Below are 27763 nucleotides of genomic sequence, written 5' to 3'. Positions count from 1 at the left end.
GGGGTGTTCTTGTTTTTTTAAATCTTCCACAATGAAGATCAACCCAGCCTATATCCACTGCAGATGTCATTTAGGCAATCTGATTGGCTACTGTAGGAACTGTCACCCATTAAAATATTTGTAAATGTCTGTGCTCTCATTTTATAACTCTTTAGTCTGAAGAGGAAAAAGTGTGTTTCTGGAATTAATCACCAGGTGTGATGCTTCTCAATCTAGCCTGAATTCCTAGCACGTCATTAAGCACTGGAAAATGTCCTTTGTCTAGATTTTAATTGTTTAATAGTAAATTATTCTAATTGCTTCTTAATTTATTTTAAATGCAATAAATAAATGCAATGTATAAATATTACATTAGAGAGTCTGCGTAGCCTGCAAATAAGCATTTGTGTTATAATGTTAATATGTGTACCTCTCTTGAATAGGAATTGCAGGCTGCCTTGGAATTGCAATGTATTCAGAATAATCAAATGTCAGTGGCTTTAGAGCATGAAAAATCAGCAAATAATAATCTCCGTAAGGAACTTCAAATTGAACACTCTCGATGTGAGGCTTTACTGTCCCAAGAACGAAACAAACTGACAGAGCTACAGAGAAATTTGGAGGTGGAGAAGAATCACTCCTTGGAGCTTTTGAATGCCTTGAACCATGAACGTGTTTTGACAGAACAACTGAGTATGAGAGTAAATGAAGATTCTTCTTGTAAGCATAAAGAATCATTGCTGGAACAAACCTTTGTGCAAGAACTGCAGGCTCAGTTGGATGAAGAGCGATCCCGTGCTATGGAGCTAGCTGCTATAATTGAGAAGACACACCAGCAAGCCATTCAATCTAAGAGGCAGCTAGAAGCTGAGGTACAAATGTGTTGTGAAGAAACACAAAAGGAAAGAGAAGTCAGTACCAAGTTACGAGCTACATTGGAGTCTCTTCAGAGTCAAAAACAGGAGGTAATCCGCTCCTTGGAGATACAGAGGGAAAGAGAGGGAAAACTGAAAGTTGATTGGGAACAATTGCAGACACTTTTCAGGTCAATGAAAGAACAGGAGAAAAGCAAGAAAGAAGAAAGGGAAAAAGAGAGACGACAAGAAGAAAAGGAAGAATTTGAGAAACGGAAGGAATGGCAGAAAGACAGAGAGAGACTGGTGAGATTTTCAATTTCAAATCTGCCATTATATTGAAATAGCCAGATAATTTTGCTGTACCATATAGTAGATCACAATATGTAGACTACATTATTTACTAGAGCTTGTGTCAAGTATTTCATTTGTGGAACTGGTTGGAAAACCTTTGAGGGAGCCATTTTCCATCAGAAAATGCAGTTCTGTTGAAATCAGAATGCTTTGTGAAATTGTGTTAAAGTTCAACAGTTTGTTTCACAGAAAAAAGGAGAAAAGTTCCAACAGTATCCCATTTGGATCTTGTCAAACATTTCATTCTGATTTTTCCTTTTGAAGCAACTTTGTTTTGAATTTTTATTTTATATATTCATATATATTGTAGTATAAAATAAAAGTTGAAATCACAGTGAAATGTTTTGATTTTGTTGAAATGAAACATTTTGATCTGAAATGAATTTCTGGGATGAATTTTCTTTTGTGAAGAATTTTGAAATGTTTGGGTTTTGTTTCAAAACGGAATGAAAACAAATTTCGGAACCTCAGAATTCCCAGTGAAATGGAATTTCCATTCTCCACACAGCCCTGTGTATGGTACATAGAAGTCTCTTACTTTGGAAGTCACTTAAAAGCCCACCTTAGGGACAGTTCCTCATTTCTCAAGACATACTGGGCAACTATGCTGTTTGTGAATTGCCTTGGGTTTGGGTAGTATGTTATCCGTGTGGCCACAGGGTTCCTTGATGATGTTGAGCAAACCTGGTCAACATGGGGGAGCGTGGAGGTGGGACCTTCATCCTTGGAGTGGAAAAGGCATCTAGTGTTGGCCACATTTCTCCTCTGCTGATCAATCCAGAGTCTTGGAGAGTGTCAATTTAAAAAGTAGAAGTCCTCTGTCTTGAAGTCCAAGAGTGACTTGCTCAGGTTCATCATTGTCCCTTCTGTCCTCAGAGTACTCTTCCCTCTTCAGATAGACATTTCTCTCCTTGGTTTCTAGGCTGTGATTGCTGTCTCCAGCAGGACTAGGAAAGCAAGGGAGTGTGTGTGTGTGTGTGTGTACTGATTTTTTTGTTGGGTGTTTTTTGTTTTGTTTTTGTGGCTGGGGAGTTCCTCTGTTGAAGTGAAGCGCTGATGTGGGACTTGTCTTTGTGACCCTGCCTCCTTCTGGAAAATCTCTTAGGGGTAGAGGCGTGTAAGTACAGGCTGTGCCTGCTCTTGACAGGGCTGTTTTCAGGAGTGTTTACCACAGTAAGATTTTTCTTCTTTGTCCTTGTCAGAGAAAGGAGATGAAGGGACATGGAGTGGCTATAAGGGGGTTACAGGAAAAATGACCCCTTGAGCAGGATCCTTGTGCAGCAGCTGCTCCTGAGGCTTTGTTTGCTATGATAGAGTGCGGAGGGAGCATACCTGAATGTAGCACAGTGCACTGTTTCTCATAGTAGGTCATGTGCATTGCCTGGAATGCAGTTGCAATGAACAAGGGCCTGATCTTGCTCCTGAGCAGTTTTTAATTGGGAAAGGGCTCTGAGGTTCAGCCCTTGTGTATGGAGAAGTGAGCCGAGGGCAGGAGGGGCAAAATATCCCAGCTTCTGCCTGAGAGAGCCCTGTTGCACATTTTATGCACAACCTCCCTGTCTTTGGGAAGGACAGCGACCATCAGAGAGCAGAGAATGGAAGCTGCTGGTTCAGAGGTAGATGAGCAGGAGCTTTGAGGGCCAGGCAGCGTTGAGGGGACTGTTCTGATGCCAGAATTGTCTCTGGAAAAGTCTCTCTCTCTCCTGTCTGTGGCAGAAGAATTCTCACTCTAATTTGTATGCGCAGGGGGATGAAGCGGAAATTAATATTTTAATTTTAACTTTTTTTTTTTTTTTTAGTGAAATCAATTAGACAAGTACCCTCCTCCTTGCGGTATTCTCTGGCTCTTTGGTCTCAAAGGCTTGTTCTACATAGTTCTATCAGCAAGGGTACACATCTTAGGGAGAGCTGTGGTTGTTACTTAGTAATATCTATGAGTGTGGTGTTTACTGGCAGTCTGTACATGTAAATTACCGATGACGACTTATTCTTATTCCAATAGCATGAATTGGAGTTGCAACATCAGAGGGATGAACACAGAATCAAGGAGCTCCAGCAGACACTGGCAGAATTAGAGGAACAAGAACGAAATCTTGCCTCTCATAAAAGTCAGCAAGAGCTTTCTTCATGTCCTATAAAAAATGATTATAATGCTAACTTGTCCTTAGCAACCGAGACTGAAGCATTGCACCTGCAGCAGCAGCAGCTAGAGAAGATAAGGCAACAATTGCTTTTTGCTGCTGTCCACCTAAATGAGTTCATATATAAAACTGTAGACAAGTGAGTAGTAAGAATATTTAAATTATTTTAAGCTATTGTTCTTTGAAGTAGCTTGCACTGGCCACAGTTGGAGGGAGGCTGCTGGACTAGCTGCATCACTGGTCTGATCCAGTATGTCAATTCTTATATTTCTTAATAGGATTTCTCACTTCTCTGAGTTTGCACAATAGAGGCTTGAGTTTCAAACTATAGGCCTGTGGGCTAAAACCATATCTGGCACTATTTTGAATTTCCACCCAAGAAGTTAAGAAACCTTGCTGCTCTCAGCCCACCACAATTAAATTATGCCTCTAAAGTTCCAGAAGTAAAAAGCTCACTCTCGTAAAAAGTTATAATTAACGTTATAGACTTATCTAAAATAACAGCAAACAAAGCCACTTACTGAAAACATTATAATTTGTATTTAACAGAACAGTTAATGATTGGTCTGCATCAAATGATGAAGCTATAGCATCTTTACTGCATACTTTAAAGGAGCTGAAATCGGAGTTATTGACTTCTTCTAACCCTCTGGTAAGGGAGACAACATATATATGTTTTATTCTAATATACTTCTATTTCTGCTTTTGGTTGCAATTTTACATGTAAACTGCAACTTTGTACAACTTCCAAAGGAAACTAGCTCCTCCCTTCCCTTGGGGATTGGAGCGGGGAGGGGAAACAGTTTAGTACTTATTACAGGGGTGGGCAAACTTTTTGGCCTAAGGGCCACATCTGGGTATGGAAATTGTATGGCAGGCCATGAATGCTCACGAAATTGGGGGTTGGGGTGAGGGCTCTGGCTGGGGTCAGAAATGGGGAGTTCAGGGATCAGGAGGAGGCTCTGGGCTGGGACAGAGGGTTGGGGTCCAGGGTGGGGGAGGGCTCCGGCTGGGAGTGCGAGCTCTGGGGTGGGGCTGAGGATGAGGGGTTTTGGGTACTCCAGGCTGGGACTGAGGGGTTTGGAGGGCAGGAGGGGGATCAGGGCTGGGGCAGGGGGTTGGGGTGCGGGAGGGGGTCGGGGTTCAGTCTCTGGCTGGTTCTTACCTCAAGCAGTTCCTGGAAGCAGTGGCTTGTCCCCCTTCCAGCTCCTATGTGGAGGTGTGGCCAGGCGCCTCTGCATGCTACCCTGTCTGCAGGCGCCGCACCTTCAGCTCCCATTGGCCACAATTTCTGGCCAATGGGAACTGTGGGGGTGGCACTTGGGGCGGGGGCAGCGTGCAAAACCCCCTTGGCTGCCCCTACGCATAGGAGCTGGAGGGGGTACATGCTGCTGTTTCCGGGAGCCATGCGGAGCCACGGCACGTGTGGAGTGGGGCAAGCCCTCAACCCCACTCCCCGGCTGGAGCACAGGAGCGGGACAAGCCCTGGACCCTGATCCCCGCCGGGAGCTTGAGGGCCAGATTAAAACATCTGAAGGGCCGGATTCGGCCCCCGTGCCCACTCCTGATTTCTTATCTTACCTTTGTTGTGTTGATGTGTGTTCATCTTAGATTCTTGCTGTCATTGCTATTGCAAAGGCTGCTTCTCTAGTCAGGCAGGTTTTTTTCCCCTGTGGCACATGTTGCTTCCTGTTGTGTAGGCATCCGGAGACAGATTTACCTTTTAGCAAACTTTTCAGTAGTTTTCGAAAAGCACAGGTGTGGCTTGAAGTCACAGGAGGGAGAATTTAATTGAAGCATCCATCGTATTTTGGATATTGTATACAGTCTAGGAATAGTTCAAGACCCAAATTGCCTAGTGCAGAAGAATTTACTGGGTACAAAAATATGTCTCAAACTAAATATAGCTTTAAAATCTTCCAAAAACATTGCCCTGTCATTAAGGTCCTTTCCCTAAGTCGTATTTCAATCCAGTTCCGTGTAAATGGAAAAAGAGATCCCCTAAACCCAACCTGCCCAGCCTTTCTTAACTGCTTTAAACTAAAAAGCCTAATCTTGACTTTGTGGCTGTAGCCTGCCTTTACCAGTCTTTCAATAACATGCTCCTAGAAAAACCTCATGTGAGAAATATTTGAAGATGACTTTTGAGAACCTATCCCTCTGACTCAAAATCTCTGAGTGCGGTTTTTATAATTAGACCTGTGCTACAGAGCACAGTCTGAGAAGAAAACTTGCTGTTTCTCCATGAAGAGCTGGTCACCTAGTGCCAATTCTCATTGTTTCCAGCTGCTTAATCGCATTAAAAGAAACAAAAGACCCAAAGTACTTTCTTTTTATTACTTTTCAAGTAAGTAATTGCTGTAGTTGTCAAAGGGATGTTGTTGATCATAATTGGAAGGTAGGTGGAATGTGTGATTGTGAATGGAAGGAGAGTGGTCCATGAGACAGTCATAGAATCATAAAAATGGAGGACTGGAAGGGACCTCTAGAGGCCAGCTTGTCCAGCCCCCTGCACTGTGGCAGGACCAAGTGTGCCTAGGCCATCCCTGACAGATGTCGGCCCAACCTCTTCTTAAAAACATCCAAGGATGTGGATTCCACAACCTTCTTTGGAAGCCTATTCTAATACTTAAATCTTTCTAGCTATAAGGATAGTTTCCTTATATCAGCAGGAGATTAAGCACATTACTACTTGTCTTATCTTCAGTGGACATGAAGAACAGTTGATCACCATTCTCTTTATAGGTTTCAGAGTAACAGACGTGTTAGTCTGTATTCGCAAAAAGAAAAGGAGTACTTGTAGCCCTCAACACATTTGAAGACTATCATCAGGTCTCCCCTCATTGTTCTTTTCTCAAGACTAAATATGTCATGTTTTTTAACAGTTCCTCATAGGTCAGTGGTCCGTGGGGTCCCACAGCTGAAGCCTGGAGCCCCAACGCCTGTGGCGGGGCTTGCAGCAGCAGCTGGGAGCTACGGGATTGCAACCCTAAGCCCCGTACTAAATCCCTGAGTCCCGGTGCTGCCATGGGGCTGAAGCCTCAAGCCCTGGTGCTGTGGAGGGAGAGGGGGAAGGGGAGGGGCAGCGGCCGGGAGCTGCGGGCTGAAGCCCTGAGCCCCAGTGCTGCTGTGCGGCTGAAGCCGCGGTGCCGTGGGCTGAAGCTGGGAGCTGTGGCTGAAACCCAAAGCCTGCATGCCCCCAGAGGGCAAAAGCTGGGAGCCAGGGCTGAATCTGAGACCCAGTGACCATGCTGAAGCTAGCCGGGGGCTGAAGCCCTGCCCCCCAGTGGGCTGAAGCTCAAGCCCCAGCTTCCTGCATGGAAGGTCGGGGCTCAGACTTCTGGGTCAGCCCCTGAGGTGGGGGTCACCCAGCCTGCCCGGTGAGCCTTAAGGCCACCTGGCCCGGCTCTGGCTCTGCCCACAGAGAGTTTGCATGCGAGGGCTCACTCCTTGGTTTCTGCCCGTGGCCCAGTGAGTTTGACGCGAGCGTTGCAAGTTAACTAGCTCCCTTTGCTGGTTGTAAAGGAACTAGTTCAACAGGAGCAGGACAAGTTCCACAGCACAGGAAAAAAAATTGTAAGTGTAAATAATATCAGATAAATGGATACATTTTAATTTGACCATCAGCTTCAAAACAACTAAATCCACAGGACAGTGGTGCGGAACTTCCTTCAACAAGTTCAACCACCATAATGCCTGAAGAACATCAAGGAGGTGATGTGAATAAGAAACATAAAGCCGCTATTAACCTCACAAAATTTAGGAAGTATGAAGACAGCTATTTGAATTTTGGTTTTATTTGTTCCAGAAGTGGAGGTATACCTCAACCGCAGTGTGTAATTTGTGCACAAGTATTGTCCATTGAATGTTTGAAACCTTCCAAATTACAGAGATATTTAATTACAAAACATGAACTCTATAAGGATAAGCACCGTTCATTTTTTGAGCGAAAGGCCAAGGAACTGCTTGGTACTAAAGCAGTAATGAAATCCACAACTACTGCAGATAAAAAGCTTTTAAGGTCATCCTACATAGTGGTGCAGAAAATTGCAAAAACAAAAAAATCACTTACGATTGCTGAGATTTTGATGCCAGGTGTTACTGAAGTAACAAAGGAAGTGTTTGGAGAGGAGAAGGCCAAGATACTGACAAAAATACCAACGTCTAATGACACTGTCAGACGACAGATCGTTTTTATGTCAAAAGACTTAATTTCTCAGTGTATTGATTGGCTGTGTGACAAAATGATTTTGCTATACAACTAAATGAATCCACAGACATTTCAAAAATGTCCCATTTACTTGCCTATGTTTGGTATGTGTGGAATAAGGAAATAAAGGAAGACTTTTTGTTCCTCAAAGAGCTCAAGACAACAACAAAGTCAGACAACATTTTCAAACTGTTAGATGATTTTATGATTTCAGCAGAAATCAGCTGGACTAATTGCACTAGGGTCTGCACTGATGGAGCCACAGCAATGACTGCAAAGCATTCTGGTGTTGTGCAAAATAAAAGTCGTTGCACCTCATGCTATTTGGACACATTGCTTTTTACACCGAGAAGTGCTTGCTGGAAAAGATATTGAACCAGGTCTTCACAATAATGCTTGTTAATTTTATTAAATCCAGAGCAACAAACTCCAGGTGTTTTCCTGCACTTTGTGAGGAAGTGGGTGCAGAGTACCTTTCCTTGCTCATGCATACAGAGGTGAGATGGCTATCTCGAGGCAGAATGCTTGCCTGTATATTTAATCTCAAGGAAGAGTTATGTACTTTTAGTTGATAAGAAAACTGAATTTGCCAAAGTGCTGAAAGATGATGTGTGGCTGGCAAAACTGGGTTATCTCGCAGACATATTCAGTGAAATGAATAAGCTGAATAAAGCTATGCAATGTGGGAACACTAATTTTATTGCCAAGCATAAAAGAATTGAGGCATTCAAAAGAAAACTACAACTCTGGAAAGTTCGTGTCTGTGGGGGCACTAGTGATCTGTTTGAGCTCTTACATTCTTTCATTCAGGAACAAAACATGGACTTTGACGTAATTAAACCTCAGCTAGCAGCACATCTGTCTGGTCTGCTTAACAAATGTAATGCTTATTTTCCCAAACTCACAACAGCAACAAGGTGCTACGGACGTGGACTACAAACCCTTTCAGTGAGAACATTGAAGCTAAGCTTCCATCTGATGTTCCATCAAAATTGTTAGAAGAGCTTATTGACATTTCATCAGACAGCTCCCTCAGAACCAAGTTCAAAGAAATGCCGCTGGAGAAATTTTGGTGTGTGTGTTCCGATGAGTACATCACTGCTGCTTCTGCAGCACTGAAAATTTTGATCCTCTTTAGTACCACCTACATATGCGAAGTTGGATTTTCAGCCATCACATCAATGAAAACAAAGCACCGAACCAAGATGAACATTGACCATGAGATGCGCGTGTGCTTGTCAAAGATATGCCCACATCTTGACAGAATTGTTGATCAGCGACAAGAAGTTTCACACTGAGTAAATAAAAAATAATATTCAGTTTATTTTTGTGCCTATATTGTCTTTTTTATATATTTTGTGTGTGTGTGTAACTGTATAACAATCCATTTAATACAGCTTTTAATCTCTGGGATATGCAGAAAAACTGTCGTCGTGGCACAGTTAGGCCTTGGAGTTTTTGTAGCATTGTTGGGGGGCCTCAGAAAGGAAAAGGTTGAGAACCCTTGTCCTAAGTCATGTTTTCTAAGCCTTTTATCATTCATGTTGCTCTTCTTGGGACTCTCTCCAGTTTGTCTGCATCTTTCTTGGTGTGGTGCTCAAAACTGGACACGCTACTCGAGGTGAGACTTAACCAGTGTGAAGTCAAGCAGAACAGTTACCTCCTGTGTCTTCTATAGTAATCCTGTTACTACACTTCTTAATGCCATAGCTACACCAATATATCTTTGTTGTGTAAACCAAGCCATATCTTCAGCTGCTGTATATCAGCAAAACTCCATTGTAGTCAGTAGGCTTGATTCTCATTATATGAAGACTTCTTTATGCCTCTCTCTGTTTAAAGCAGCCTTACAATAGGTATAAATATAATTTATTCCCGTTTTAAGCCTCCTTTATTCCGCCAGGTCACTCTAAAGTGACCTTAGAGTAAATAATAACTGGCTCCAAAATGATCTACAGTGACTTACACCAGTTGATGATCTGGCCCAAAGAGTTTAGTTTGCCTAGGGGCACAATTCTCCCTTAGAGATCCATGTTGCATTGATCTTCCCCCTCACTGCACCCCCCAAAAAAGTTTTTTTTGTGTACCTCATGTACACGAATGACCATAGTAGTGTTGTAATGAAGTTCTTTGCCTCTAATTTTCTTGTGGCTTGTTTTTCAAAGAAATAAGGAAGTTGCAATAGTGTACATTTTAAATAAACGGATCTACACAGTTATTTGAATATGCAAAATTCCAGGTACACCACAATGCAGTGTATAATTTTAAAAGTCAGTATAAAATTGTTTACTGTGTATATGGCAGCTTTGGCCCATTTAGATTGTTGGGTATAGTGTGCGGGTGATGGCCTATGCTATACAAGAGGTAAGACTAGATCTGGTGGGCCCTTCTGGCCTGAAACTCTGACTCAATGATTGCTAGACAACATTGTAATACTATTTTTAAAAAATAACATTGTAAGAGAACAAAGGTATCATTTATAAGCTTTTTCTAATTAATTTTAATACTTTAGTTTTGCTGCGTTTTGTTCTATAGTCATATTTTTATTTTAAGTGCTTGAATAGTAGAGCTAGTGGAAAAATGTGAATTTTTTAAAACATTTTTACTATTTTTTTTAAATTTCATTGACATTTTTCACACTAAATACATCTGACAAACTCTGTAACTGGTCGGAACCTTTCAAAAATTCACACAAATTTTGTTTATCTTTTTTCCAGTTTTCTCCTGTCAAATTGTCAAAAAGTTGATCGTTGGATGGTTTCTACCAGCTCTGTAAAATGGCTGGTTTAGCCTGTTTCTCAACTGTGTTTTTATAGAGGAGAGGAGCAATTTATGCTTTGCCTCCTCCTACTGTAAAGTTTAAAAATGAAAATTACTGCAGTCTGTTTTATTGCTTGGTGAAGCTATGTTAGTAGAACTCAAATTTGTTTTTCCCCAATTTTTTTAAAAAGAAACCACTGCAAGGTTCAGTTTCTCTGGTAGACTTGTTGCTGAAAGAAAATGGAGAACTTGCAAAGTCTGTAACAACACTGACAGAGGAGAAATTAGAATTAAGAGCAGCAATTTGTCAACTTGAGAAGAATCTTCAGCAGCAGCATCATAGGGGAATTGGTAACAGACAGGTATATATTCATTTTTATTTGATTTATATTTTTCTCTTTGCTGTCGCATAGCTGTATACGTGGCAGGAGACTGAAGGCAACTACCTGCTGGCCTGATGCTAATAAAATACCAATATACTAGACCTGCATGGTCTAGTACATATTGGGGTTTTCTGTTCATCAGATATGCGGTGCCCTTCATTGTTCAAAGTGTGATGGTATATTAATTGATTATTGAGAAATAATGCTATGCATACTGATAAAGCTAAAATCTGCACAAACAGCAGCTCATCTGCCAAGTAACATAGGTCGCTGTCAGCATGTCACCTTGATACCCTATTCTATGCCCTGCTTTTTTGTTGAACATAGACTCCAAAGGATTTGACCTAGCTACCTGAGAGATTTCCCCACCCTTTGTTGCCATACCCTATTGTGATAGTTACACTTCCATTCCAACCCTGGAAGGGTTAACCAATAGAGTGACACTTGTGAGCACAAGGGACTGATCTTTCACTGGAGCTGGACCTGGAGCAGGGAACTCATTCCTACAAGAGATGAGAATGACCATATGAGATGAGAATAACTGCTCTCAGAATTAAGTGCAGAACCCACTTTTTCAAATTCACATGTAATTTCTATGCATGTACATAGCATACAAAAACTATAAGCAAATCAAGCTCTTTCTGCTACATATAGGGTGGGAAGGAAGACTGAGATGAGTATTTCTATTTTTAAACATTTTGGAGTCTCTCTGGTATTAAGCTGAATGGGAGCCATATCAACTAATAAGACTAAGATTTTTAGGCAAGGACTGTCTAATTTTCTTTACTTGTTAACATGGACTGAAGTTCTACTTGCAATTCCCATCCTATCTGGATAACATCTTTTTGCAGCTGGAAATTTCCAATATAATTGTTCTGGCATTCTAGTTTTTCCATAAAGTCAATTTACTATTGAATTTGACTTAAAAGATATAACTTTTACATTCCTTTGGAAGTAGTGAACCTTGATGGTTATTTTATGTTCTTTCTTTGAATTTCATTTTTTAGATCCACTCTACAGATGATGCTCACTCCGTCCAGGGATCAGAAAGGGCTTCATGGCAGCGAGAAAAAACTATTTTGCAGAATGCTTTGAAACAGGCAGAATCTGAGCTGGCTAAAGCTACTGTTGAAATTGAAAACAAGCCAATTATGGAAACTTCCAACCCAAAGGTAAAATGGATGTTGCAAAATATGATCAGAAATGCACTCTGGCGAGCAGTCAGGTTGCTAGACCCACGACCACAGAGAATTTGTACTGTAGTTTACCCATATTTTCATATACCTACAGATTTGTTGTGAAATAACGTTTGGAAACCGCTTTAAGATTCTCCTCAAAATGTGATGAGACACTTATTTTTACTATTATTCATGTCTCAGAATTAACATGTGACACTTTTACAAGATGTAATGATATTTCTTACATATGGTTGGATTGGATGCACATTGTAATTTTTTCAGGAAAAAACATCTTGAGCCTGACTTTGTAAGATAACAACAACATAAAAACGGCTATGCAGGGTCAGGCCAGTGGTCCATCTAGGCCAGTATCTGTCTTCCGACAGTGGCCAGTGCCAAGTGCTTCAGAGGGAATGAACAGAACAGGGCAATTATCTTCAGTCCCAGCTTCTGATAGTCAGAGGTTTAGGGAGACACAGAGCATGGGGTTGCGTCCCTGACCATCTTGGCTAATAGCCATTGATAGACCTATCCTCCATGAACTTATCTAATTATTTTTTAACCCAGTTGTACTTTTAGCCTTCATAGCTAAATCCTTCACACTGACAGTGATTTCCACAAGTAGATTGTGCACTGTGTGAAGAAGTATTCCCTTTTGTTTGGTGTAAACCTGCTGCCTATTAATTTCATAGGGTGACCCCTGATTCTTGTGTTATGGGAAGGGGTAAATAACACTTCCTTATTCACAGTCTCCACGCTATTCATGATTTTATAGACCTCTCTCATAACTGCCGTTAGTCGTCTCTTTTCTAACCTGAATGGTCCCAGTCTTTTTGATCTGTCTGCATGTGGAATTTATTCCATACCCCTACTCATTTTTGTTGCCCTTCTCTGTACTTTTTTCCAATTCTGATATATCTTTTTTGAGATGGGAGAGACCAGAACTGCTCACTGTATTTAATATGTGGACTTACCTTGAATATACAAGCATGTTTGCAAGTATCTAATTTATTTATACAAATCCCATGACTTTTTGTTTAAATTAGGTATTTTGGGGCAAATGTGGCTATATAGGGTCATAACTGGCCAAATATGTTTGCACATCCTGGTTTAATTCATGCAACTGTGGCATTTTTGTGCATAAATCTGCCATGCTTAAATGTGTGTATTCCATTGAACACACAGATTTTTCAGGATTAGACTTGTTAAATTATTTAGCGAGCATCCCATTCCCCCAGCCAATGCATCATCATTTCCTATATTTTGTTCTGGAGTACTTTACAGAAATGTTTCTTTAAATAATTGTGACAGAGGGCTTGGAGGGCTGGGTGGCCTAGTGGCTGGAGCGCTTGCTTTCCAGCCCCCAGCTTGGTCAAGGTGCCTCAGTCTTTAAGGCTGCAGGGGAGCTAGGAGGAGCCAGGCCGCTCCCACTCCATCAGGTCTCAGCTCAGGATCCTTTGGAAGTCAACCCCTGAGTAAGGGACCTACCAGTGGGGAGTCTACATCCGCTGTCCGGGGCTACTTCCTACTGTTGTCCCTTCAGTTTGGGGAGTGGCCCCTATAATCCAAGTTGCAGTGGTGGCTTGTCTCTAGTAGTGACTCCTCATGGACTCTGGGTGGCATCCTGTTGCGGTACCAGGGCAGCTGTAAGGTATGGCAGGGTCGGAACCTTTTTTCATCCGGTTCTGTCTTAAGCCAGCTGCTCCTAGGCCTGCTCCTCAGTCTCTTCTGGCCAGGGAGATGGTGCTTGTTCCTTGGTGACTGCCTTGGCTGCAGGCTAGTGATCCTTCCCCTCAGGTAGGGATGCAGCTAGCTCCTCTTGAGTTAGTCTCCTGTACAAGGATGATCATTTTTGTAACTGTTTTAGTCCTTTTTGCAAACTGAGACATGCAGGAGATTAATGTTGAATAAAATTGTTCAGTGAAAGACTGTGATACTTTGGCATCATTTTAATATTTGATGTGTGGAATTGAGATTTATGTTGTCTGAGCCCTGTTCAGATAGCTAATATCAAAGGTTTAATTGAAGTATGTGTATAGTTTTAACTAGGGCTGTCAATTAATCATACTTAACTCACACGATTAACTCAAAAAATTAATCGTGATTAATCGCACTGTTAAACAATAGAATATCAATTGAAGTGTATTAAATATTTTATATGATTTTCTATATTTTCAAATATATTGATTTCTATTACAACACAGAATACAAAGTGTACAGTGCTCACTTTATATTATTTTTTATTACAAATATTTGCACTGTTAAAATGATAAACAAAAGAAATAGTATTTTTCAGTTCACCTCATACAAGTACTATAGTGCAATCTCTTTATCGTGAAAGTGTAACTTACAAATGAAGAATTTTTTTTATTACATAACTGCACTCAAAATCAAAACAGTGGCAAACTTCAGAGCCTACAAGTCCACTCAGTCCTACTTCTTGTTCAGCCAATCGCTAAGACAAACAAATTTGTTTACATTTATGGGAGATAATGCTGCCTGCTTCTTATTTACAATGTCATCCGAAAGTGAGAACAGGTGTTCACATGGCGCTTTTGTAGCTGGTGTTGTGAGGTATTTACATGCCAGATATGCTAAATATTCATATGTCCCTTCATGCTTTGGCCATCATTCCAGAGGCAGTAGGACTGAGTGGGTCTTCACAAACGGGTGCAACTCTCGAACCAGCACCCCATGTGGTACCAGTGCCACAGTCTGCCCCAAATAGGGCAGACCTACCAGAGCCAGCCTCCAGAGAGCCTGAGGATCAGGAGGACCGAGTCCCACGGGCCTCATCATCCTCTTCACCGGATGAGGCAGTGGCTGGCACCTCTGCCACCACACTCCCTGCGATGGACAATAGGTCGCACCAGGACCTTCTTAGGAGGGTGGCCCAAAACTAACCCCTCCAGGCTGAGGAGGTGTCAGAAGACTCAAACCCAATGGTGGATATTCTTGCCCAGGAGGGTACCTCTAGGTTAGCCTTGCCCCTTACAAGACCATACAAAACACCACAAAGGTGCTATGGCAGGCCACCTTTTTACCCACCCTCAGCCTGGAACATTAGTGGTGGATGCGGCGAACCACAAAGAGCGGCAGGGTCAACCAGGTCCCGTCCCAAAGTTGCGGGACGCTAAGAAGCTGGACCTTTTTGGCCGTAAAGTCAACTCGACCAGGGGGCTCCAGCTTCGCGTTGCTAATCAGCAAGCGGTCTCCATCGCAGACGCTTTTCACCTCACATGGATGAGTCACGTGCTCTATGCATTCCTGCCCTTCCCTCTCATACACAGAGTCCTTCTCAAGGTCCGCCAGGACAGAGCTTCGTTGATCCTCATAGTGCCGGCGTGGCCCCGCCAGCGCAGGTTCACTACGTTGTTAAGCGTATTGGTTGACAGACCAGTAACCCTTCCCCTATGCCCAGACCATATCACTCAGGACTGCTGCAAGTTCCAGCACCCCAACCTGGAGTCCCTCCACCTCACGGCGTGGAAACTCCAAGGTTGAACCCATTGGACCTCCAGGGTTCGGACTCAGTGAGAGAAGTTCTCCTGGGAGGTAGGAAACCTTCCACCCGAGCCACATATCTGGCAAAGTGGAAGCGGTTTTTTATTTGGTCCCTGCAGAAGGCTATACCACCGCAGCAAGCACCAATTCCCCTCGTTTTGGACTACTTACTGGACCTGAACAACAAAGGCTGGCAATATCATCTATAAAAGTGCACCTGTCTGCCACCTCAGCCTCCCACCAGGGGCAGCGGGTAGATCAGTCTTTGGAAACCCCATGGTGGGCCGATTCCTCAAGGGCTTGGACAGGCTTTACCCCCATGTGCGGCAGCCCGTTCCCCAGTGGGACTTCAACTAGTCTTGTCCAGGCTCATGGGCCCTCCATTTGAGCCCAAGGCCACCTGCCCTCTCTCCTACCTCTCTTGGAAGGTTGCCTTTCTGGTGCCTATAACATCAGCCAGAAAGGTGTCTGAGCTCAAAGAGCTTACCTCCAAGCCCCCCATACTGTCTTTTACAAAGACAAGGTTCAGCTGCGTCCTCACCCTGCGTTTCTACCCCAGGTGATCTCCCAGTTTCATGTGAATCAGCACATATTTTTACCGGTCTTCTTCCCTAAGCCTCATGCCACTGGCAGAGAGTGGATGCTCCATTCCCTGGACATCAGGTGTGCCCTAGCCTTCTACATTGAATGCACAAAACCATTTCGTAAGTCTCCACAGCTCCTTATTGCAATTGCCGAAAGGATGAGAAGGCTTCCCATCTCATCCCAGCGCATTTTGTTGTGGATCACATCCTGCATTAGAACATGCTATGACCTGGCCAACGTTCCGCCCCTGCCATTGATGGCACACTCCACGAGAGCTTAGGCTTCATCCGCAGCTTTCCTTGCACACGTCCCTGTTCGAGACATATGCAAGACGGCAACATGGTCTTCCATCCACACCTTCACGTCACACTATGGCATCACCCACCAAACAAAGGATGACACAGCATTCGGCAGGGCAGTCCTACAGTCAGCTGAACTCCGACCCCTCTTCCAAAGAAACTGCTTGGGAGTCACATATTGGAATGGACATGAGCAAGCAGTCGAAGAAGAAAAACGGTTACCTACCTCTCGTAACTGTTGTTCTTCGAGATGTGTTGCTCATGTCCATTCCAATAAGTGTGTACGCATGATTGTCGAAAGGATTTTCCCCTAGCGGTACACGTTGGGTCGACTGTGAAGCACCCTGGAGTGGCGCCCTCATGGCGCTGTATATAGGACACTGCCGACCCGCCGCCTGCTCAGTCCCTTCTTGCCAGAAGACTCCGACAGAGGGGAGGCGGGTGGGATTTGGAATGGACGTGAACAACACATCTCGAAGAACAACAGTTACGAGAGGTAGGTAACCGGTTTTTCAACTTGCATGATAAAGAGATTGCACTACAGTACTTGTATTAGGTAAATTGAAAAATACTATTTATTTTGTTTTTTACAGTGCAAGTATTTGTAATCAAAGATAAATATAAAGTGAGCACTTTACACTTCGTATTCTGTGTTGTAATTGAAATCAATATATTTGAAAATGTAGAAAACACCCAAAAATATTTAAATAAATGGTATTCTGTTATTGTTTAATAGCATGAGTGATTGTGATTAATTTTTTAATCGCTTGACAACCCTAGTTTTAACTAAATTTGTTACTTCATGCAATCCAGGTGGATTTTCAGGGAAGAGGCTGTTATGCTTGTTTGCTCTGTCTAAAGTAGCTGTAATCAAAGATTAGAGAGGGGGAAAAAACCCTAGTTTTTTCCCATTTTTGTATTTTGTGCCTTCCATAGCACAGTGTTTAAAGTTGGTCCACTGTTTTCTCTTTAGAGCCAGTCAGTTTCCCCTGTTGTTTGGCTCTTTCACATGTAACATGGGAAGAAAAATCTTTAAAAACATTGTTAAACAATAGAAATTAGCTGGGGTAATATTTAAACTACTTAATATGTTTTTTGAAATTCACTAAATTTCAAATTGGTGGTATCCCTTTAAATCATATTCTAGAAAAACTAAATAAGTAGGTTTTACTTTACTTAATGAACATAGTTATCCTCTGCATAGATCTAATCTTAAATTTGAATCGAAGCATATATTTAATTAAAAAAGACAGAACCTCTTGAGTAGGAGTCAGAGAGTAGATGAACTATATACCCATTGTTAGCAATGGACTCCATTTATTTTAACACAATTTGAGACAGTTACCGCATCGAGACCCTTGACTTCTGGGGAAACCCAGGCTGCAGTTTTAAGTGGATACCCATAAAGAAGGTTAAAAAAGAAAAATCATCCTATTCCGAATTCAATTTGAATTCTCTTTGTTCATGATAAATATGATCGTACTTGCTGTAACAAAAGAACCCAAGATCTCTGCATCTCATATTTGTCAGGATATTAGGTAATTTTCATTAAATATAGAATTATTTTGCTGCTATATAAACTGCATTTATTGTTTACACTTTTGGAATCTTACAAGTTTTCAATTTTTAGGAAAAGCTTTGCAGTCACTTTTCAAAAGATGGTTAGTGATAGTTAGATAACATGTTGTTCACAAGGCCATTCAAAAATACTCTTCCGCATATGTCTTCAATAAGAAAAGTTACTCTTGTTGCCAAGTCATTTAAGATACAAATTCCTCTGTAACTCTCAGGCTTCTCTGTGGTCTAAAAGCTGTCTGAGGGAGACACAAGCCTCTTGTCTGTCACAAGAACTTACCAACCATCCATGAATATTATGTATTCAGTGCATAGTTTCCTTTGAACTTCAGAAGCATCTATTAACCCCTTTGTGACAATTTTATCATGATCAAGTTAGATTAACATTGAATCCAACATGCATGCTCATTCACATTAACTAGTTAACACAAATCCTGTTCTAGAAGGTAAACAGTGAAACCATTTTCCCAGTGTCGGGTGTGAATATGGTGTTCAGAAGCTCACAAATATTAAGACAATTGGATTGTCCAAAATCAAATGCCTGTAAAGTTAGTTACATGAGGCCTTGTCCATGCTAGCAAATAGCTGCTGATGTAGCTGCCCTCATATCAGCAATGTTGGAAGCACTAATGCAGATGTCTTCTGGCAGCTGTTCTTAGAACCTTACTTGACAGGTCACGTAACCCTGCAAAAATTCCTTGGTGTAGACAAGGCCTCATAGACAGGTAGAGGTATAGCAGCCTTACAGACCTTCATGTAAGGCTTCCATGCTGCCAGTATCACAAACACTGTTAATTTTCAGTAAATGGTTCATATTAGCAGGAGCTTCAGTAATGCAAATTTTAATTGGAAGTTTCATTTTCAAAAACATTATACAATTTCTTAAGTTTTAGAAGCAGTTCTTATTATATGGCCTTCCGCACAATTTACCAAAGTAAAACCGCTTTAGCTAGCTTTTGTCAAGCCACGGAAAACAGGTTGTGGGAGAACTTGTGGGAGTAAACAGGTCTGGCTATACGACGAGTGTTCAGGCGTCCTTAATTAAATTTCAATGACTTGGGTTTTTTTCAGTTGCAGAAATTATACAGGAAGTATCTGCGAGCAGAGAGTTTTAGAAAGGCTCTCGTTTATCAGAAGAAATACCTTCTTCTGCTTCTGGGTGGATTCCAGGATTGTGAGCAAGCAACGCTGTCACTGATAGCTCGTATGGGAGTCTATCCTTCGCCTGCAGACCTGCAGGTCTCTGAATCACGTTCCCGTCCTTTTACCAAGTTCAGATCTGCAGTGAGAGTGGTCATTGCAGTATCAAGGTAAAAACAAACTCATAAAATAATTTTCCTATGTTTTCCTTGTAAATGTTACAGCATCCACAATACATTCCCCAGATTTTTCATTTGTAGAACTGCTTAGTTGTAATTCCCTTACTCTGGAGTGAAAGATTTGTTCAACAGTTATTTCAAAGTGTTACTTAGACAATAATTGTGTGTTTAACCAATATGGCATGTTCAAGGCCAATGTGTTTCATATGTGCTTTATTAGAATACCTTAAAATATTGCTTCCTGAAAGCTGCATCTGTCTATTTTTATACTGCACCCAACCCCATAGTATCTGGTATCTGTATTCACATGTAGCACCTGTGAAGGAATGACCCATTCAGGCAATGACCCCTCTGTCTGGGCTTACTGAGTGTATCCTAACCCATAGGAGACTATTGTATCACCAGTCATTGGCCTGAAGTATTAATCCTTCCATCTGACCTCATTCATGCTTCATCAGCGATGAGTACATTCCTCTGAGTTCTGCCAACAAGTCTACTTTTCATCCGTCACGAAGCTTGTCACATTGATTTATCCACAAAGGATCAATCTGTAATAAGCAGATAATTTCAAAATGAAAAACCCAGCTCCCTATTGGTTGGAGGTCATTGAAATATAACTTTTTAAATTTAACAATAATTTTGTTCTAAATGTGGTTCCTCCTGAGTCTTTTTCCCTCACTTGGTAAAAGTGTGATTGGTTGAGGTTAATAATTGCTGATGTACTTTGTTATACCTGAGAGGGAAGCTTTCATGGCAACAGCAGCAGGATTACATGCAGGAGCAGGAAGCCAGTGACCAATCCTGTGGAGCATGAGGAGCTGCCCCAGGGCTCCCTACAGCCCCCAAAGGCTGCAGTATAGTGGAGGGCATCCTCCAACATCATGCATTCATAAGGGGTACAGAGGAAAGGTGCCACAAACCTTCTGCCAACGCTGAGCAGGGAGGGTGAAAGGGAAGGATCTGCTTCGCTCAGAGACAAAACAAAGGGAAGGCAGGAACTGTTGAGGGGATTGGATGGTGTTTTTAGGGTGTTAAAATTGCATTACCCTATTTGTTCCTTTTCTTACTGCCACATGAACAGTCTTTTGGGACTGGGTTTCTTTTACCAGGGACTTGCCTTTGCATATTGTATGTCACCAAACGTGGCTTTTAAACATTTTAGACAGACACACACACAAAGGAGGAAGGGAGAAAATGTCAAATACATTAAAATGAAAAAGTAAATTAAGATTTCACTATAAGAAGCTTGTTTATGCTTTTGTTCCTTTTGTCTCCTCCTGCCCCAGTATACAATCTTGAAAACCTTTGCCTGAAAGTCTCCTAATGGCATCTTATGTCTTCATAGGGAATATGTTAAGATAGGTTCCTCATCCTGTTCCTTAGTATTACACCTTTCTTGTTTGTGTTCACTGCATTCTGTTACAGCTGGCAGAGGGGGTGAAACTTAATAGGGTTTTTTTAATTGAGATAACTGTCGTTTCATAGAATCATAGAATATCAGGGTTGGAATAGACCTCAGGAGGTCATCTAGTCCAACCCCCTGCTCAAAGCAGGACCAATCCCCAACTAAATCATCCCGACCAGGGCTTTGTCAAGTCTGACCTTAAAAACCTCTAAGGAAGGAGATTCCACCACCTCCCTCGGTAACCCATTCCAGTGCTTCACCACCTTCCTAGTGGAAAAGTTTTTCCTAATATCCAACCTAAACCTCCCCCACTGCAACATGAAATCCCCCCTCGTTCTTCTCTTCTGCAAACTAAATAATCTCAGTTCCCTCAGCCTCTCCTCATAAATCATGTGCTCCAGCCCCCTAATCATTTTTGTTGCCCTCCGCTGGACTCTTTCCAATTTTTCCACATTTTTCTTGTAGTGTGGGGCCCACAACTGGACACAGTACTCTGGATGAGGCCTCACCAATACCAAATAGAGGGGAATGATCATGTCCCTCAATCTGCTGGCAATGCTCCTACTTATACAGCCCAAAATGCTGTTAGCCTTTTTGGCAACAAGGGCACACTGTTGACTCATATCCAGCTTCTCGTCCACTGTAACCCCTAGGTCCTTTTCTGCAGAACTGCTGCCTAGCCACTCGGTCCCTAGTCTATAGCGGTGCATGGGATTCTTCCGTCCTAAGTGCAGGACTCTGCACTTGTCCTTGTTGAACCTCATCAGATTTCTTTTGGCCCAATCCTCTAATTTGTCTAGGTCCCTCTGTATCCTATCCCTACCCTCCAGCGTTTCTACCACTCCTCCCAGTTTAGTGTCATCTGCAAACTTGCTGAGGGTGCAGCCCACGCCATCCTCCAGATCATTTATGAAGATATTGAACAAAACCGGCCCAAGGACCGACCCTTGGGGCACTCTGTTTGATACTGGCTGCCAACTAGACATGGAGCCATTGATCAGTATCTGTTGAGCCCGATGATCTAGCCAGCTTTCTATCCACCTTATAGTCCATTCATCCAGCCCACACTTCTTTAACTTGGTGGCAAGAATACTGTTGGAGACTATCAAAAGCTTTGCTAAAGTCAAGGGATGACATGCTTCTCTCAACTTGGTGCAATGTAGAGAGAAGCTCTGCTTTAAAACCAGTTTATAAATTCTGAATTTTCTTGTCTGACTCCATCAGCCGTTTAATAAATATCCGAAGGGCAGTTAACACAATAAACTATTTGATAAGCCTATGCCCAGGAGACTTAAATTGAATATCTTTGTGCTCCCAGTTCCTTTCTAGGGTTGTTATTTATATTGCTTAAGATGTTCACATCAGCAATAATGTTTAATATTTCAACTAAGTGAATTTTTGTTTTTCTGCTGTTTTTAATCCGTATACAAACTTTACATTGTTTGCAAGGTTAAAGTTTTTGGTGAAAAAATGGCATAAAGTAAACAGAAAAGGGGCACAGGGAGAAAACATTTCTCACAGTATCGGACATAACCCAGGTGAGGATTTCTTTTGAACAAATAATTGTGGTTTATTAACATTTCTTTGCAATAGTACGTGTCTTTATTAAGTAGTAACTAACAGATTTTAGTAGTGAAATGGTTTGATATTTTATCACAAAAAGCCGTTACAACATCAGTTCCCCCAACTTAACGGTTGAGATCCCACTCACCATAGTTGGGGAATTCAGGATTTATCATTCGAGCAGCAGCTCATTGTTTCTGCTTGTGTAAGGGCACAGGCAGTGAGAATGAAAGGCATTTAAAGCTGAACAAAGGAAATTATCTTTCATACCATGCACAGTCACCCTGTGGGTGGAACTCATTGCCGCAAGATATCAGTAAGGCAGAGACTGGACGTGCACACAGATAACCGTATCCAGGGTTGTTACTGTAAATATTAAAAATAAAAAACTTTTTGAATGACATGAGCTAGTTAATAGAGATTGGGAAAGGTCTGTCCCTTCTGGTAAGTGATTCCATAACTGCTTTCTGTGGGATTTCTTGAACCTTCCTCTAAAACAGCTGTTACTGACCACTATTAGAGATCAGATCCATTCTGGCAATTATGTTCCCATGCCTAATCTTATAGATGTGTTATTAGAACCACAGATTTTAATACATGGACTTGTGTATATAATATCTCAGATGTCATTTTTCATTAATTCATTGTTTTTAATAAAAAATTAGACTGCATATTGAACTAAATACAGATTTAACCAACAAAAATATATATAGTGCATTTTCCAGTTCCCGATGTACGTGGGACATTACTTTTCATTCTTTATACTATTTTTAACTTACTTATATCACTTTTATACCTCAACAAATATCTTTCAAGCTTTGTATTTCTCATTAAGGTCTAGGTACCTCCCAAATTTTAATCTTTAAAAAAAATAAACATGACTAATTTTGTTACCTCAATGCAAAACAACATCTCGGCAGTTTCCTTAAAAGCCAATTTTTGTGATTTGTTTTTCATGGTCAAATGGATCCGACTGACTGACTGAAATTTCTTGGACTCCTGTCTCCTCTCCCTCATCAAAAAAAAAAAAAAAAAAAAAAAAAAAGTGTGGATGTCTGTGTTGCTCGCTATCTATAGCATTATATCCATACAGTAGATACAGAGGAGAACAAGCATGAGATTTTAGAATTGATTGAAAGAAATATTTGGGATTAAAGGCTTGAAAATAGGAACAGGGAATGAAAGTGCCTCTGGTGTTATAATAAAATAGTCATGAAAAATGACTGTAGAAGGGAGACACAAGGTAGCTTTCAACACTGTTCGTGTGCATGATTTGTCAGAGAGTTGTATGTGTGGAGTGGTTATATTACTACAAACATTAAAATGTTGGCCTTTTCGAATACTGTCAAAAACAATTGTTCAAAATACGGACTCAGCCTTTGACTTTAAAACCAAAATAAAAGTTGTTTTGCTATCATTCACTAGTTTTGTTACATATTGTGGCTCTCTGTGCATAATTTCATGGTTGACTATTACTTGTTTAATACAGTTTCTGGTGCTAGAACAGAAGTTTTAAGACAGCAGCAGTTCCCAAGTGTTAATGTAAACTCCCCTCCTACCCGAGATATTGGATCGTGCCACAGAACCAGTTCTGCTAGATTTGTGAGCCACTCACCGAAATCCTCTTACTGGTTACATAACAGGTACCTAGTGTATAACATAATGTATTGTATTTGTTCTGCCAGATAGTAGTCTTTCCTAAGAATATAACCTATTGTTGGGAGATTAGGTGAACAAGAATGGAAATTTGATTCTTACATTTATTAAATGTATTACATTTGTCTCATGATGCTCAACATAGTTGTATTTCCAATTTGTTTTGAATGGTTTTAAACACAGTATGTGCTTGATTTCTTGGTATGAGATATTTTGCTTAATGAAATCTAATGATGTTATTTTGACAAAACAAAGTAGTTCTGATGTTTGTGTTCATGATCCCTCCCTACAGAGGCAATTTTTGATTATTTGTGTCTCACAAAGTGAAATTTATTACCATGTCACAGAAGCAAGTTCAATAATCTTGTGTGAAAGGCATGTGTTAGTTGAGATGGCTATGCCACAATGTTATGATGCTTCATTAGTAACAAACACCTGCAGGCTTCAGGTGTGTGTATCTGGGGAAGTGCAAGGGGGGGAAGGTGTGCCCACCTCCAACTTAGCAGTTTTTTTCAATATTAGGGAGCAGTGGCCAAATCCCAGTGTCCCAAAGGGGGTCTTAGATACCAAGGGAGAGATTCTGCGCTCTACCCCTAAGAGGCGCATCACAGAATTTGCAGCACTCCAACTCTGCTCTCCCCACCACTTCTCAGAGCAAAAGATTTAGCACCTGAGCTGCCTTCTACAGCTGTTTCCTGCCAACTGCTTCCACTAGGCGGCTACCTCTTAGGGCTTTTCACTACCAGGGAGATCCATGCTGCTGCAATTGATGCAGTTGGTGTCAATTTAGTGGGTCTAGTGAAGACCCGCTAAATCAACGGCAGAGCGCTCTCCGGTCGACTCTGGTACTTCAGCCTCCCCAGAAGAGTAAGGTAAGTCCACGGGAGAGTGTTTCCCGTTAACGCAGCGCAGTGAAGACACTGCGGTAGGTCGATCTAAGTTATTCACGTAGCTGGAGTAGTGTAACTTAGGTCAGCTTACCCTGGTAGTGTAGACAAGGCCTTAGATATCAGCAGGGTTGAGACTCCTAGGTTTCCAGCCCTTAACAAGGATATTACTTTCTTTCACACTCCATTCCAAATATTACACCACGCATCCTCATTCATCACATTGTTACACAGAATGGGGCTGAGAGGTACAGCAACAGTTTTTGAAATTCCAGTTTCCCTTGCACTGAATTATTAACTACATGAGGACATTTAGGCTGGCCTTAGCTGTGTGTATATTGCAGTGCGGTGTAGCCGTGTCGGTCCCAGGCTATTAGAGAGAGAGAGTGGGTGAGGTAATATCTCATTGGACCAACTTCTGTTGATGAATCAGACAAGCTTTCAAGCTACACAAAGTTCTTCTTTAGCACCTGAAGAAGAGCTCTGTGTAGTTTGAAAACTTGTCACTTTCTCCAACAGAAGTTGATCAGTAAGAGATACCGCTTCACTCACCTTCTCTGCGTGTATATTGTGAGCTTTACAAAGGAAGAAGCTTAATTTTTCTTTTTTTTCTCTTTAAGATTACATCCATCCACAAGTTCAGCTTCGGAGAAGTCACTAGTGTCTACTCAAGACCCCGAACGGTCATTAACTGAATACATCCATCGCTTAGAGGTTATCCAGCAGAGATTAGGAGGTGCACAAACAGGTAAAATGAACCTCATCATCCCTCAGGCTTTTCTAAAGTCTCGTCTTCTTTTTTCAAAAGCCTTCTACATATTGTCCTTAATAGTCACAAAATGTGAAGAACATTTTAAAAAGAAACAACTTTGCATTTGTCATGGTGGGAGGGGAGATTAAAATGTGCATCTTTGAAGGGAAGTTTTGCTGCTTTCACAGATTGTATCTTAAAAGATTCAAAGCATGACACTTCGACAAATGATTTCTTAACTGGAGCTGTTCAAAGATAAAAGTTCTTCTTTTCTGTCATCTTATACTGTCAGACATTAAGCATGTAAGAGGAGGGTTTAAATTGAAGTTGCTTCATTCCCACTAGCTCTCTAAAAAGCTATACAGATAGTTGGGTAGGGAATGGAATAGTCGAATATGCTTAAGAATTCTAAAATTTTTCCTTCTAGATTCAGGACAAAAAGTCAATCCTGAAAATATTCATGAATGGAAACTTTTTTTTGGTTCAGTTTTCTATTTCAACCATTTTTCTTTTTAACCTCAGTCTAAATAGCTTAAATTTCTAAACAAAAAGTTATTTTGAATTGGAAAACCCAGGACTTGCTATCATGTAATTTAACAGTTATTGGAAGCTAAATAATGTCACTCTGTGTTTGATATTAACTGTATATAATGGCTCCTATAGTGACGTGGTCATTTTAATATCAGCTTCTAATTCCGAGTTTTGCAAAGCACTTTCAGGAGGCCAATTAAGATGAAAAAAATTATTATACTTGAAGGTGATGTATTTTATATATTGAGGGTGAAATCCTGGCCTCATTGAAGTCAATGGGAGTTTGACATTGACTTCAGTCGGGCCAGGATTTCAACCAGAGCTTGTTGCCATGAATTTGAAAAACTGTGGTTTTCATAATTATTGAAACTCCTGGTAGCAGAATAGGTAATCCAGATATCATAGAATCATAGAATATCAGGGTTGGAAGGGACATCAGGAGGTCACCTACTCCAACCCCCTGCTCAAAGCAGGACCAGTCCCCAGTTTTTGCCCCAGAGGCCTAACCTCAAGGATTGAACTCACAACCCTGGGTTTAGCAGGCCAATGCTCAAACCACTGAGCTATCCCTCCCCCATATGTTGTGATAGAAACTTGATAGCACCTCACAGAATCAAATATTTTGTTTAACAGTTTACTACCAAACCTTTGCAAAATCAGTGACATTTTTCAGAAAAGTGGCTATCATTGGAAGAAGGCTCAGAAATGCTGCTTTAATTATTAATCACACTTTTAGTTTATGTGGGAAATAGTTTGAAAAGGTCACAGCAAAATCTCTCAATGTTGTGAATAAAATGGTTTCTAGTTTCGAGTAAACTTTAACATGTACACTTCAGCCCAGAGACATCACACTTCGTTGCTGGTAAAAGGTATCAGATTAGGACCAGACAGTCAAGCTCATTGCTGATTGTGAAAGGAACCTAGTCTTGAATCCAGGTCTCCAGGTTAGTAGGCCATTTAGTCCCTTGTATGTATTGTTCCTAAGTGGATTGTGGAAGAGATCACCTCTTTCAACTAAGCCAACATGAAATTCATAGTGGTAAGCAAACATCACCACAGAAAGTAATGCACAACTGTACTGTGACAATTGGTAATGTAAATGCTAGTAGGTTGCCAGTATTCATTGGTTGTTTTATTTAAATTTAGGAAACACTCCAGGACCACCTCACCAGAGAAACATAAAGTGATCAGAGCATTTCTCAGACCTGTGACCGAAAACCCCAGGTTGCTACTTGCTTCTGAAGTGGATGCTTTTGTATTCTCGTGTATCCGAGTACTAGGAAATCCAGCACTTATGTGCAGTTGAATAAAGGGGTTTGAGTCTATGCAATGTTTTTGCATCAGATTTTTATGTAACTGGTTTATTAAATTTTAGTACATTTACACTTTTAGAGGAAGTCTCTATTCACTCACAACATTTTACATACTTATGTGGAATAACTGTTAACCTTAACAGCTTAAGTGTGCCTGCAGCATTGTATTGGAAGCCACAAAGTGTCTTTTTTATGTTTATTTTTCTAAAGTGTATAGCCGGATTCCTTGTAAAAAGTTATTAAAATGACATTTTATTAGCGAATTCTTACTATGTATTGGTTTTGGTTCCTACGCTGTGTATCTAATTGCTGCTCTTACTATAAAGCTGCTCAAGATTTTCATGTGCAAGTAAGGTCATTAATATCAACTAAACAGTTACATATGCATCAGTAAGAAGCACTCATGTATAAATCTTGTGATTATATTCTGAAAATTTTGGATTGACATGTTGGGTTTTCAAACACTGAAAGTAACTCCTGTCCTGATCCTCTCACCAACCACCACCACGATGTGAA

At 41.2% G+C, this 27763-nt stretch overlaps 1 protein-coding gene across 9 annotated transcripts in view; it reads left to right on the top strand.

Annotated features, from left to right (window-relative positions):
- PCNT (pericentrin) overlaps positions 1 to 27510 on the top strand; it is a 241299-nt gene extending 213789 nt beyond the window's left edge. For 8 of the 9 annotated variants that reach the window (XM_037912948.2, XM_037912949.2, XM_043525812.1 and 5 more), the window contains 10 exons: positions 423 to 1139; positions 3190 to 3467; positions 3878 to 3980; positions 10490 to 10660; positions 11689 to 11853; positions 18894 to 19132; positions 21996 to 22084; positions 23599 to 23752; positions 25273 to 25400; positions 27081 to 27510. In XM_037912948.2, coding sequence (XP_037768876.1) covers positions 423 to 1139; positions 3190 to 3467; positions 3878 to 3980; positions 10490 to 10660; positions 11689 to 11853; positions 18894 to 19132; positions 21996 to 22084; positions 23599 to 23752; positions 25273 to 25400; positions 27081 to 27121 — 2085 coding nt within the window. In that variant the 3' untranslated portion in view covers positions 27122 to 27510. The remainder of the gene's footprint in view (positions 1 to 422; positions 1140 to 3189; positions 3468 to 3877; positions 3981 to 10489; positions 10661 to 11688; positions 11854 to 18893; positions 19133 to 21995; positions 22085 to 23598; positions 23753 to 25272; positions 25401 to 27080) is intronic. The other variant, XM_037912953.2, reaches the window with a different exon arrangement.
- The last annotated feature ends 253 nt before the right edge of the window (positions 27511 to 27763 follow it).

This window comes from Chelonia mydas, chromosome 11 (genome assembly GCF_015237465.2).
Source record: "Chelonia mydas isolate rCheMyd1 chromosome 11, rCheMyd1.pri.v2, whole genome shotgun sequence".
NCBI lineage: Eukaryota > Metazoa > Chordata > Testudines > Cheloniidae > Chelonia > Chelonia mydas.
Note: the sequence above shows the minus strand (reverse complement) of the source record. Positions and strands in the feature narration are given on the sequence as shown.